This window comes from Myzus persicae, unplaced genomic scaffold (assembly GCF_001856785.1).
Source record: "Myzus persicae strain clone G006 unplaced genomic scaffold, MPER_G0061.0, whole genome shotgun sequence".
NCBI lineage: Eukaryota > Metazoa > Arthropoda > Insecta > Hemiptera > Aphididae > Myzus > Myzus persicae.
This window is the reverse complement of record NW_019103922.1, coordinates 250,461-264,660: the sequence shown is the minus strand read 5'-3', so window position 1 is coordinate 264,660 and position 14,200 is coordinate 250,461. Positions and strand designations below refer to the sequence as shown.

The window sequence follows — 14,200 nt, the reverse complement described above, 5'->3', positions numbered from 1 at the left end:
AAAGAGGCATATAAACAAAACGGGAATAATCGCAGCGATGAAGGCTTGGGCCGGGGCATCTGGTATGAGGAGGTACTTTGGCAATATAACGACCGCTGGAAAAACAATCGAAACACTGTAGTCAGCATACTCCTCGATTATTTATAAAATCATTTGTTGTATAATTACTTTTTAAAATAAATATCTTCTCGGTCTGTTTATTGTCTAAAGGCTCAATAGATATTTTTACCCAAATTCCAGAATCTATAGCCAAAAATTAAAACAAAATAAAATCCGCACAAAGTTTAGATTATCTGACCTCAATTAAAATATTTCATCTAAATAGTGTAATCCTATCTGGAATAGCTATATTTATGTTTCGCATACGAATTTAAGATAAAACAATATCACTGCAGAGTTTTTAAACAAACCGTTTGTTTTTATTTAGTGTATAAACCAGACCAAGATTTTTAAACAATTTGAAATGTATTTTGAAATCGTACGTGCTTAAATCTCCAAAATTATGTAAATATTTAAACATCAATATGATTATTCTATTATTGTTTAAAAGCGTTTTTAGAATTAAAAAAAATATCAATGCGTCTTATAAAAACTATTTGAATACTAATATTTGTATAATATTTTATGTAACATGTGATGCAATATGTTGCATTGTAAAAAATTAATTTTTTTTGAAATTATTTGTTTGGTTTAATTTTCATAAACATCATACACATTGGATAACTATATTATGTCAATATAGGAAAAATCAATTAAAAGTTTATTTTATGTTATGCGTATGTTCTATTGATTGTTATACAGATATATAATAGTGAACACATATTTCAATTCTATACCTGATATATTTTTAATATATTATCGATGATGACTGTTTTAAAAAACAACCAAGTACTTTTATGAACGAGATTGATATGATGGACCTTCCTCAAAATCTGGAGTGGTAAAAAAAATCAACAATACATCGGATCGCTTTAATATTTACCGATGAATCGAATCAGAATAATAGCTCCATGACTGAGACGGGCCTGTATTACCCTTCACTATTATTGAAATCTTTTCACATCTGGTGGGTTTGAGTTGTCCGAATTCTGAGATTTCGTTCAAAGTGTTCAAAAATGATTTAACGATACAAAATGTTTCTACGGTGGAATGTTTGTCATTGCGATTTCCTGTTTTATTTACGACACGAGAATTCATTTGTAACTTGTTAGTGCCCATTTAAAAACTTGTCATAAAATATATTATGCTTAACATGTTTGATACCAAAAGACTTTATGTAGGTAACGCAATAGTTTATTTTGTTATAATATCGACAGTAATATTCAAACATATTTAACGAACACAAATTAAGTCACCTAAATGACCGAAAATATTTCAAATTTAACTGTTTTATATTATGCTTTCTAATTTAAGTTCATATGATACTATGATTAAATGCCTAACATCTAAGTTCTTAAATAAATTATGGTTCAAACATTTTAAAACACTTCACCTACGTGTAAGTATTATAGTATTATAGTATTTACTATTTTTAACTGTAGTGATAACTTTGAAATTAAATTAATTAAATTTTTTATTTCTTCGTCATTATAAATTATAATACCTAGATAATAACAAATTTTGTGTCTGTTGAACAATGGTATTAATAATTGTTGAATTTAATGAAATCATTCTATTTGTATATTCCATTAATTCAAAACTGACGTTTATATGTAAATTAAATGGCTTGTCAGTGGCTATTTCTCAGTTATTATATTGCTCACAGACGTCCTAATGAGCTACCGCCGTAAAAAAAACACATCCATATGTGATCGTAACCGAGTGACGTGGAGATGAAAACTACTGTTTTTCTCTGGTCAGGCTATTAATGTGCGTTTAACTGCGGTGACCATTCATTTCAAAAAATTCAATAGGAACTCGATCATAAGATCCTGTATGTGAATACAAATAGAGTCGTTGTAGGGAAAAAAATCTAGTCACGATGATTAGTATTTTTGAGAAATTAAAACGAAATTCATTATGAAAACCACTTTTTAATTTTTATTTATCTAACATTCGTATAAATCAAATGGACAAAAATATATTTATTTCGATGACAAACTGTACTATTGAATAATGCCGTTTGGGGGTCTGAAATACCGTATAAAATATTTTATTATACTTAGGATTTCCTGGTATATCCATCCCATTTTTGATCAAAGTAAATCAAAATCACATATTATTAGATTTAATGAATTCTCTTCGAAATTCGTCCGGCTCAAATATTTTTGTCAGCAAAGCAGTTTTTCTCATACGTTCCAGTAATCTTTTTTGACTCCTTAAGTATAGAGGTAGTATACTTTGTTCATATTTTACGTTCGTTAGGATTATACACTAGCTATGCACTATACATAGCTATATGGGCTTATGAATTGAAAAAAAAAACATTCAACATGGTAATCATTTTAAGGAGCCGGTTTCAGCCATAGGATAATGTACCTGTCTACCCACCCCATCCCTTTTGTAACTATATACTTGGTTATAAAAGGAGCGGTGCCAATAAAATGGTATCACATTACCCGGTCTCTGATATTTTAATGATTGGTCTCGTGCACGTCTGTCTGCCAACCCTTCTCGTTCATATTGTTGCGGTTAATATTATTATGCCTAAATGTAAATAGCTCCTCTTTGTAAGAATTACTAAAAATTATATAATGTGTACCTCTGTATTATTGTTGTTTCTGAGGATCTTCGAAAATATTTGACTTTGGAGTAATCACATGTTATTTTTCATAAGCCATATACCTGACTCATATGACCGTCCCAGGTCCCAGACTGTATAATTTGAATGGAACATTATGTTTTTTTTTATTGAGGTTTAATTTTTATTTGGTTTTCGTGATATATAGTAAACAATTACCCAATTTGAATAACTCGACTTTCATAAACACACTTACACACGTATAACTCGGGAGAAAGACATATGTGCGTGTAATGCTACTTATATTCTGGAACGTCCCTATAGCTATTGCGTGTATAGTATACAGATATTTATTTTATTCATAGAAATGGAGTATAAGAATATATTAAGTAGGGTCGACGTTATTTTAAGAGCCTGTGTATGGTAAAAACAAAAATGTATAGTACAACAAAAATGTGTCATAGCTGAGGATAATAATCGTATGTCTAACACATTTTAACATTTGTTTTTACATATAAAATCAACTCTCTGCAACACGCTGGCGTATACAGTTTTTAATATTATCGTTGTTTGTTCATCATTTATAACTTAATATGAGACTTGGTTAACCTAACTTGTTAGACCAACATCGACATAAAATATTAATGGAACACTATTTAGCTGACCAATGTGATTTTTGAATTTCCATGTAGATTTATGTGGGTAAATATTTTTGTCGTTAATGTCATATTTAATCTCTGTAACTTCGTACCCAAATCAACTTACCCCACTCATTTAGAAAAATTCACATATATTTCTAAGAAATGAGTGACATACGTCTAAATGTGTGAGACGCGTGTTTCCAACAGTAGTCTTCGTGGGTGGTTCAAAACTATCAACTGCCACCGCCTGCAGTAAAGCTATTCTAAGGGATGAATCGATGAATGACATTCACGTGGCCTTATTTCTTGCTTATCGAATGAAGTATCACATTAATGTCATAGAAATGTAGTATAAAATATCTTGAGTACATAATTTAAAACAAAACGGTTTGTAAATTATAAGCATTCGTGTGATCACTTACAGAATTGCTTGAACCGATAATAATAATTATGTAGTTTTCTATGTATGAAAAACAATTTGAATTACGAATTTCTATAAATGCGCAGTACCTACCGTGGTTAATCGAAACAATACGTTTGGGAAATGTTTAATAGTTTATAATCCTCACGCGTACAGTTTTATATAGTCGAACACCAGCATATTTTATATTTTTTTAGGCTGACCCTTCCAAAACAAACAAAACAGTAAAACACTTAACACTCAAAATATTTACAACTAAAATAATAAAATACATTATAGCATAAAGGTTAATAACTTAGCCAAAACCAATTGTAATAAATACCTACTTGCGACCTACTATTACTATACCACTCGAAAATAATACCACGATGGTTCTTTCTTTTATAGCCTATATTTAATTATTAACCCTTTAAAAGACTAATTATTTTAAGAACTTTAAGTAATATATATCAAAGTATAAATTAGCATAGATTAATTTTGACTTTTATAGTGTAATTATATAACAAGTCTTCCTTATTAAATTCCTTTAATGACGATGACGACGTATTTTTGACGAAGCCTTAGCCTCAGACACTATTATAAATATAAAAAGTTTACTGTCACATTCAGAGACGTGTTTACGGATGTAAGACCGGAGATATAATGTAAATTATTGTTCTAAATTTAAAATCAGATTATAAGGAATATGGGGTTGACGGTTGAATCTTAAACACAGCCGTCCGCCGTGAAACAATAATGTCAAACCGTACGAAAAGGGGGAAGGGATTAGACGGCATGCGTAGACTACGAACCCATTGTACATTATAAATAGTAATTAAAAACTCCAGATAAAGTTCAACAGGACAACGTACCTTCCTCCCGTGCAATCTAATTTTATAGCAATAAAATAAGTGGAAAATAAAACGTGATCATAATGTCTGGAGAGTATTAGTTCTACGGGGCAATCAGTTACGGTACGGTGCGGTGTTTAAAATTTATATATCCCGAGTGCTGTTCTTCTGGATGGAATGCGTGCATTTTTTTACTGGTCATTAAATGAACAACACATTTATGAAAACTAGTTGCATACCGCATAAAATGGTTGCCAATAACGGTTACGGAACTATTAATTATTATTGTCGTAATTGGTAAGATTAATGGTAAAATTAAGGGACATTAACATTTTCAATTGACTCGTCTAATATCAATGTACATATGACCTACTTTATACTATAATATAATAATGTGTTAATGTCACAAGCGCGAAATTACATAAATCAGTTTTCGAAATTGAGTTTTTCTTTTTCGTGTAATATTTTACTAAAAAATCTATCTGATTTTAAATTATAGGATAAAAAAAAATAATAGGTAGAGTATCTATTGTACTAGTGTCTAGGTCTGAAATAATTGATATTTTTTAAATGAGAAATCCTTTTTCAAATGTTTTTAAAAGTAAGAAAAAATAATTTTTGACCAAATGAAATCAAATGAAAAACAAAAGTACTTACACCGCCTTCTTTTTAATACATTTGTATAAAATAATATTTATATAGTATTAAAATATTTGTTGTTCTTAATAACTTACAACCATAGTGAAAAATGACGTTTATATACTACTTGTGTAAGTATGCTGGGTAGTGGGTACGTACCTACACACCATTTCAAAAAAAAAAAACATTAGCTTACATGGTATAACTTGAATTATTTGTACGAGATTAAAAATAATATGTTTTAGATAGCGTTTTATGGTCAGTAAAAACAGTAAATTAAACACAAATGTTAAATTCAATTTGGGGGTTTGTAATTCTTTTCATTTAATGTTTTAACCTGATGCATTAAATAAAAAAAAAACAGTTTTCTATGTTCATATTATTTACATCAGATACCCATTACAGTACAATTAATATCACAGCCGCATAAATATTAGACTTATATTATAAACAATACACTTAAATAACCTCAAATACCTTTTGATCTTAAGTAATATTTTAACTGACCTGGGACAAGACAATGTATATTATATATGTTAGGTAGTTAAAATGCATTTTATATAACTATTGTTCATGATATTTACTATTTAGTGTTATTACGTTTGTCATTTACATATTTAAATTATTTCATAAGTTACATTAGGATTTTAACCAACTGTGTGATCTTTTTACTTAAACCACTATATACTTACCAATTTTATAACCTTAATTATCTTTTAACAGAAGTATACGATTTAATTTAATGTTATTGTTTTTTTTAATTTTAATTATAAAATATTACCTATTATAAAAACAATTCCTTATCATTATTATTATTATTTACATAGGGTGTTAGCTTATAACAATATTTGTATAATTGTATACACTAATGAATCGATTTTTTAATAGTTCTTATACAAAGAAAATGTGTACATAGGTTAACTTATACACTTATATATCTTTCACAAAAATTATAAATTAATAAATTAAATGTATAAAGGGGCCTACAATGATTTTAAAAAAATAGATACACCTATATGTATATTCCATAATATTCATTAATATCAATATTTTAAAGAGTTGAATACACAATAATTACCCAATTACTTTATTTGTACTTATATGATTTTAATTTCGTTAAATCAATAATTGATTTTCCTAGTTAATTATGTTTCAAATAGTCATACTTAGAATTGGAATATTATTTATTATGGACTGCGTATAAAAATTCCGTCTAACTTACATTCATCCACAAAACAGATACAATACATTAATAAATTGAGTCATGCAAGATATTATTATAATATATGTAAAGCATTTATATGTATAGTAATATAATATTTATCCTTTTGATGTGGTGTAAAGCTGCAGTGTACCTACATTATGATATTTTGATATGCAGTAAACTGACAGACTTCTACATAAATATACCAGATAATATTATACAGTGGTGACGGCGTGGTGTTGATGATGGCGGCGGCAGTGGTAGTGGTAACCACGGGACGATTAATAACGTGAAGAACCATCACCGAAATTTTATTGTCTGAGTTATTATTACATCCGAAGTCGCGTTCAAGTCTCTTGCGCGCGGGTGGTCGCCGCCATCGTATATCTATACCAATAACTACACAACACACAAAAAACATCACGCGGACGGTCACTTTAAGCTCTTCTCTGTCAATGACTTTCACAATTCATCTAGCCGTGGTCTTATCACCGGTGTTCATCGGGGAAGACAAAACAGGGTCTGTCCGTTCGTTATTGTTATTGTTACGTGCTCGAGCTCCCCAAACGTGTATCATCCAGCCAGTGTTTATATTTCGGGTGTTTTAGATTATTTATTTATAATAATAACAATATGGTTATTCGCGTATGAGTGTAAAAACACTAATTTAAAGGTGAGATAATGGAAACAGCGGGCCGTCGTACCTCGTTAAAATAAAATAAAAACCATTCGATATATTATATGATTATAGAACCCCTGTCTCTCTACTTCTTTATGTTGCATTCCGCGGAGTTATACCATCGGGTTACAATAAAAACGTCCGAGTTGTAAATAACATTTTAACCGAATTCGAAATGTAAACATGTTGTAGACGAAGGGCAATGATTATTATTAATCGACCGCTCTTCGTCTTGTAGACTGGGATTGCTCATTTGAAGGTAGAATATCGAAAACGGTCTCCCGCCGGTAATCGAAAACATGAACTAGGGACACGTCGAGATAATACATTTTTTTCTCCAAATAAAGTAGTAGTTGTGAATGACGAGACGTGTCCAACAACGACGGTCGTCATAAAAATCGTTTATCACAATGTATAATATCCATTGCGTGTTTATAGCCGTTCAAACACGGAAAACAAATCGTAAGACTACAAACCATAATCCCCATAAATTTCACAGCAATTTAAATAGATTAATTTCTGTCTGTATGTACATGTATGCTTATTATTATTATCTTCGGTGCAAAAAGATTATAAGATTATACACAATTATAAACGGTAGTCGGTCAATAGATAAATGTGTAATGATTAAACTTCCAATCTTGAATACAAATTTCAAAAGATAAACATATAAACTAATGATAATAAATATTCCTGTAGCGGAAGTGGTTATGATGTTTAAATTATTTTTAATATTAAAATGAAATGTCATCTTAATTATAATTTGAGTAATTGTTACATGGTAATATTATGTACCTATTTTCATATTTTCAATTTCATGCAAGTGTTTGGACATATCGTATAATTACATAATGTAGGTAATGCTGTTTTTTCTTTGTAACAATTATATTAGAACCCATAGTAATTTGTCTGGAAAAGGGATAATAATATATAGGTAGGTGCCTACAGTGGTGTACGGTATCATTGTTTTCCATTATTCTGCCCCCTTTCGGTCAATGTTGTCGGTTACTTTTGATGCCTTCTTTACGTCTACCGGTCCACAATAATCGGTCGGAGGAATGCGTGTCCCTTGATATTCGATTAAATCGTTAAAACTGTTCTCCTACTACGTAATTTTTTTTCTCTTTTACTTTTTGGTGAGTTATTTTTTATACACTCATTCCGATTACATTAAGATTTATTTGTCTGCTCATCTGTCAACGCGTATATAACTACGTTATTTTACACCTTTACAGAGACCTAAAGCGTCTCTGAAAGATGGGAAAAAAATCATCGTGTTGTGAATTTCGTAGAAACTTTTATTTACAAAAATCATAAGAATTTAAACGAAATGAATTTCTCATTGTTTTTTTCCATCAATCATATTAATATATATAATTGAAACGTTAAAATAACCTTAAAGTATTATATAATATTTAATGATATTTTCAGAACAACGCTTACTTTTATGTATGCTTAAATATTATTAAATAAAAAAGAAAATAACTTAAACTCTACTATTATATTAAAATAAATGAAAAATGTTGAATATATGTTGATAAAATTACTGGTACAATAGTATAATCCTTAGCAGCTAGTATGCATTAAAAGGTTCAGATAGTAATATTATGATATATTTATACTAGGTACCAATGAATAAGAAAATTAATAATTTTTTTTTTTAAACAAAAAAAAATGAATACAATTTCATTCCCTTTTTTCTTGAATACCAATGTTCTCACTTTATACATACTCCATTTTATCGTTAACATTGAAATACTCCTTTGATGATACGCGGTATCTGTTCAAAATTAATTTATAATGAGTTGATAACAGTTCAGTTTTTTGAGAATGTCTTAAGATATTGACATTTGTTAATAATATTTGGTTAATAATAATCATATTTTAATTTATTTAAAATCTAATATTTTTGATACATATTTGTATTGTTGTATAATTATAAGATAATTATTATAACTATTAGGTACTTGCCTAAATTCAAATTATGAGAACAATTATAATATAACAATACAAAACGTTAAAAATATGCTTCTACTCATAAACTAAATTCTACATCTGTTTTTAATTGTCGAATCGTTATGCTTTTTTATCCGGTTTCATCCGGATGCTCTAAAATATATTTTATTTATATATAAATCAAGAAAGTTTTTTATTTTTAAAAATGTTCTTCCCTAATAGTTTTAAATTTTAACATATCCGTTTTCTTCATTTAAAAATAAATTATAAATTAGATTTGTTAGAAACTCATGATGTTTGAATAAACGTGCAGCGTAGGTATATATTGAGATGTATTCTTCGTTAACTTATACGTAAGTATGTAAGGTGATAAAAAAAATTTGTAAGGTGTATGAAAATTCAAAATATAAATATTACTAAATATTTTTTTGTATTTGTTGTCCTTACCATTCGGAGATGCTCATGTTACAAATCACAATAACCATAATAATATTAATAGTTATGTAATAATAACGATATATATTGTCATATTGATATATTGTAAACATAATTAAACCCATCGTCTGGTTAGGAGGAAAAATTGTTTGAGTAATTTCCAATTAAAATATTTGTTGTCAATCATTGTAAAGAAAGTGTAAGCCTCGGTTAAGTTATATAAATCTCAAATAAAACTGTACACGATATGCCGATCAATGTTGTACAAATATTATAAGTGGTGTGATATTATATGTTGTCAGATAAAATAATTGATGAATATTTTAAATTTAGTAATGGAACATAAATTAAATCGGGATATTAACGCACATTATACCTAATAATATTTACTGTCCATGTAACATTTGCAGTTTTATATGATGATTATAAATCATATGACTTTTGTTTATCTTGTCATAATGCACATATGAAATATTAAGACAAGATACTATACTATACGGAACAATAAATTATTGTTAAAAATAAATTATACCGTTGAAAAAATCAATTGTATCCACATATTTTTTTTTAGAACAACTCAAAAATGATTAAATAGCGATATAATAAAAACGATGGGAATTTTTAAAGCTGGCCAAGACTGTTAATCGAGATTCGAGATTGTTTGTGACCGACCGACGATTGGATTTTTTTTTTCTTTATATAATAAAATAAAATAATATTGTCTTACATATTTTGCCATTGTAAGTATTTTATTAAAAATTTGAGGGTGCAGAATGGCTTACCAATTATTATACATATTTTAACTTTGTGTGAATGTCGACGTGTGAGGTTTACCACACAGTGAGACGGGTTCCGATATATAAATATATAGTATAATTGCGGACGCTTCATTTTTTTAACTCGACATGAAAAATATAATTAATGCTATACTACCTAACATCTAAATGATTATATGGACAAGTATCGTATCGTATGTAAATGGATATTACAGCCCATAGGTATCAATATTGGTTTTCAATTTAAATCACGTGAACACGTTTTAAATAGTAATACGATTATTTTCGATTATTATTTGATAATTAATGGGCAATCGTTATGAATCTTGAACTGTTTGGGCACAAAAAAAATGCACAAGTTATATAATCGAAAAAAACATATTGTTATTAAACCTTTTCTTTTTTATCGTTTTCAGGTACCTGGCACTATTGATACTAATTATATCATTTAACATCTCAGTATCATTGACCAAGCAGGTAAGCTTTTTATAGTTACAAAAAATACATTTACGTGACCATGCATTTTGTTATATCGTAAAAAAACTATTATTATTATTTAGTCGTATAATATAATATACCTACTGTGTGTAGTTTTAATGCACACGCTGCATAATATGATTTTTTTTTTCGTGAGATGTATTGTACGTAAACGTTACACTTGTTGTCCATCGCCAACCCCCCATTCATCAAAACCATACACGTGCTAGCCATGTGCGTGCGGTGTGCGTGTGTAATATTGTACAACTGTATATAATATAGAAATATATCGTATTATATTGTGTGCAATGCAAACATCAAACAGCTTCGCCGCTAATCGGGTGCCTGGCGCGTTTATTAAAATGTGCAACACACTCCTCACCGGCATTCGGTGGTGCGTTTCAGCCCGGTAGTTATATGCACCTACACTGTGCAGACGCGCACACACACACACACACACACACACACACACACATTATACGTGCACAGTGACTCATCCGCCAGATTTTCATTAGAGTGGCCAAACGCCGATGGAAACATACGAAAGGACTTGTCAACGAATACGAGATATGATGTATTATCGTGTTCCCGGATGACTGATGATCACGTAAAAATTTAAAATATATTCATTCGGCGTAAAAATCTAGTATGTTAGTTAGCCCCGTCTTGTCACGGGTTTTTTTACGTGTGTTAGGCCATGCAGTTAGTGACGGTGATAATAATAATTTAATGTTGCTCGCCCATAACAGAGGGCTTATAGGAAACATAATAATATATGTAATTATTTGATATAATATTATATAATTTATTTATTAACTACCAATTTAAAATTTGTTAAATAAAAATTATGTGGTGGGACTAAAGTCTCTTTAAATCGTTACACCATAACTATGCCGTGCCTACTATTAATATACCTTCCTAATATTGCATTATATATATTTTTAATGCAGTTTAATAGTTCCAACTACATTAATCGAATATTAGTGTACGCTAATAAATCTGGTGCTAAGACCAGTTTTCTAACTTAAGAACCTAATATCAATAAAAGAAAACTATATGAAAACAGAGTAATAAAAAAATTCAGCGATTCTTGAACTCATATTGAGCATTAAAGTCATCGACCCATAATATTTAGATATTATATTTTACCACTTCACTTTATATTCTATATTTGTTTCAGAACTCGTTAGAGGCATTATATTATCCATCATCTAACTTGATTTACATTATATGTTCTTTTATTTATTTTTGAGTTGTTTCAATATTATACTTAGCTTAACTACTATTACTGTAAAATTCTTACACGTCGATGCATAGTATGGGTCTTGAATCTGTTAGTATTTTTTTTTGTAACTAGAGTAAGGTACGCGATGCGATAGGGTCCTGATATTATTTTTTAAGGATTAATAACTACGACCGACAATAAATTACCGTTTAAAAGTATAAATTTACTTCTCACTTTATTTTTAAAAAAAGAACTTGCCTCATCGTTTTATATTCTGTTCAACGTTCACCATATATAATTGTTTGTTATTTGTACCTACACAATCCTCAGACATTATTTTATTTAAACTTAAGCCCTTATACGTTCATTATTAAATATAATATAATCCAGGGACTAAACGTTATGGAGTATATTCACGAAAGTAAAATAATCTAAGGAATAAAAAAAATATATCTTAAGATTTGATCCTTATTCCTTTTGCCACCTGTTCTTCAAGCGATTAAAATAATTGTATTTCAAATATACAAATAAATTATTATTCCACTTTTTTTTTCTATCACGGATTTGTTATGGTCATAAATCATGTGTGCGGCTTTTTGGTTGTACACACATACCCATCTTTTTGTCCGGCAAAACGGAAACATAATGGTCACTGAAAGCTATTTATCAACACGTCTTAATGGCGATTTAAAGTCAAGTTTGTTATGTGACACAATAGACACGAAAATATGACAAATATCTCTTTGCTTTGTTATGAATTAAATTATAATTATTCAAAAAAAAAAAAACCCTGTGAAGATTAAACAGGAAATCTTCTGGACAGCGGGCTTCTCCATAATATTATTTACTCATACAGTCATATTATTATGTGTGCCTATATACCTACCATGTTAGTGGTAGCAGCTATAATGGATATATCATTTAACTTAATCGTGCGCATGGTTAGTTTCAACTTAATGCCGTGTTTAATGTTTATCTCGTGGTTAGTTTCAACTTAATGCTATGTTTACCGCACGAGTTATAAATCAAATAACAATGTAGGTACCTATACATTATAATATCATTATTGAATTAAATATTAATTCACCTATACCTAGACGGGCTAGACGTAGGTGCCTATATATTTTTGTTTGAAGTTTTTTTTATTTGTATTTGTATTTGTACTTACCTATGTGTACCTATATAATGTTCGGGAATACCTATAATAGTTTTGTTCGGTATTAAATATTAGTCACCCACATTAATTGATTTTCTAGATAGTATAAGGACCTAATATAGTACATATAGTAAGTACTTTTTTTTCAAGTATTAGTTTGAAAATATTTTGGTGAACGTTGTCATACAGACTTAATAACCAACGTCGACTACATAATATATTATAATAGATTATTATTATCATTTTTATTTTTACATTTATATTTTGATTTTAATCGACGAGATCATAATGAAGTCTCTTTATATAAGAATTATTACAGTAAACCATTATAACTACTGGTGAAGATTAAAAAAATATACATTTTTATGACTTTTATTTTTTTTATTTAGTCGGAAATACGTGCCCGTTGTTCCAATTGACGTTGTTATAAATACCTAAAAGAAATAGGATTTTAAAATTCCACTGTTAAACAATAATAAACTTCTACTATATAACATTTATATTATACACTGCACATAATATATATATTAGGTATCCTGTTGCAGTTATTTATGTTAAGTGTAGGTTTTAGGTACCTATATAGTTATGTGTGCCGATGGTGCAAAGACGGTAGTTTGAAAAAGAAACAGACAAACAATAGATGGACATTTCAAATTCTTTAGTCGACAGCCGTCCGTGATTATAATATTATTTTCATCAAATCGATGAAATGTTAGATTGAAATAGATAGTTAGTGAATTCGTACCTATAGTGACTTACGTAAACATACGTGCACTATATGCGATCCTTGATAGAATATTTAACCTTACCATTTTCTAACATAACCCCTTTTGATAATGTTGATGTATAAGACAGTGTATATAATGAATCGTATATAATAAATTGTACTTTTGGGTGCAGTTTTGAAATATCTGCTTGAATTGCATTCATCTTAATCTACTTAAAATGTATTTTAATAAGGAATTACCAAGTATAGACAATTTAGGCATAGGTATAACTTTGATATTTTTACTAGATACCAAAATATTTTTGATCGTAAATGAGTGAGTATTACACATATAATACAGATTTTATATACCAT

General features: G+C 28.9%; 1 protein-coding gene across 3 annotated transcripts in view; it reads left to right on the top strand.

Annotated features, from left to right (window-relative positions):
* The window catches only part of LOC111036379 (papilin), a 46,602-nt gene that overhangs the window by 5,622 nt on the left and 26,780 nt on the right, over positions 1-14,200 (top strand). For all 3 annotated transcript variants that reach the window (XM_022318390.1, XM_022318391.1, XM_022318389.1), the window contains exon 2: positions 10,678-10,738. In XM_022318390.1, the coding sequence (XP_022174082.1) occupies positions 10,678-10,738 (61 nt within the window). The remainder of the gene's footprint in view (positions 1-10,677; positions 10,739-14,200) is intronic.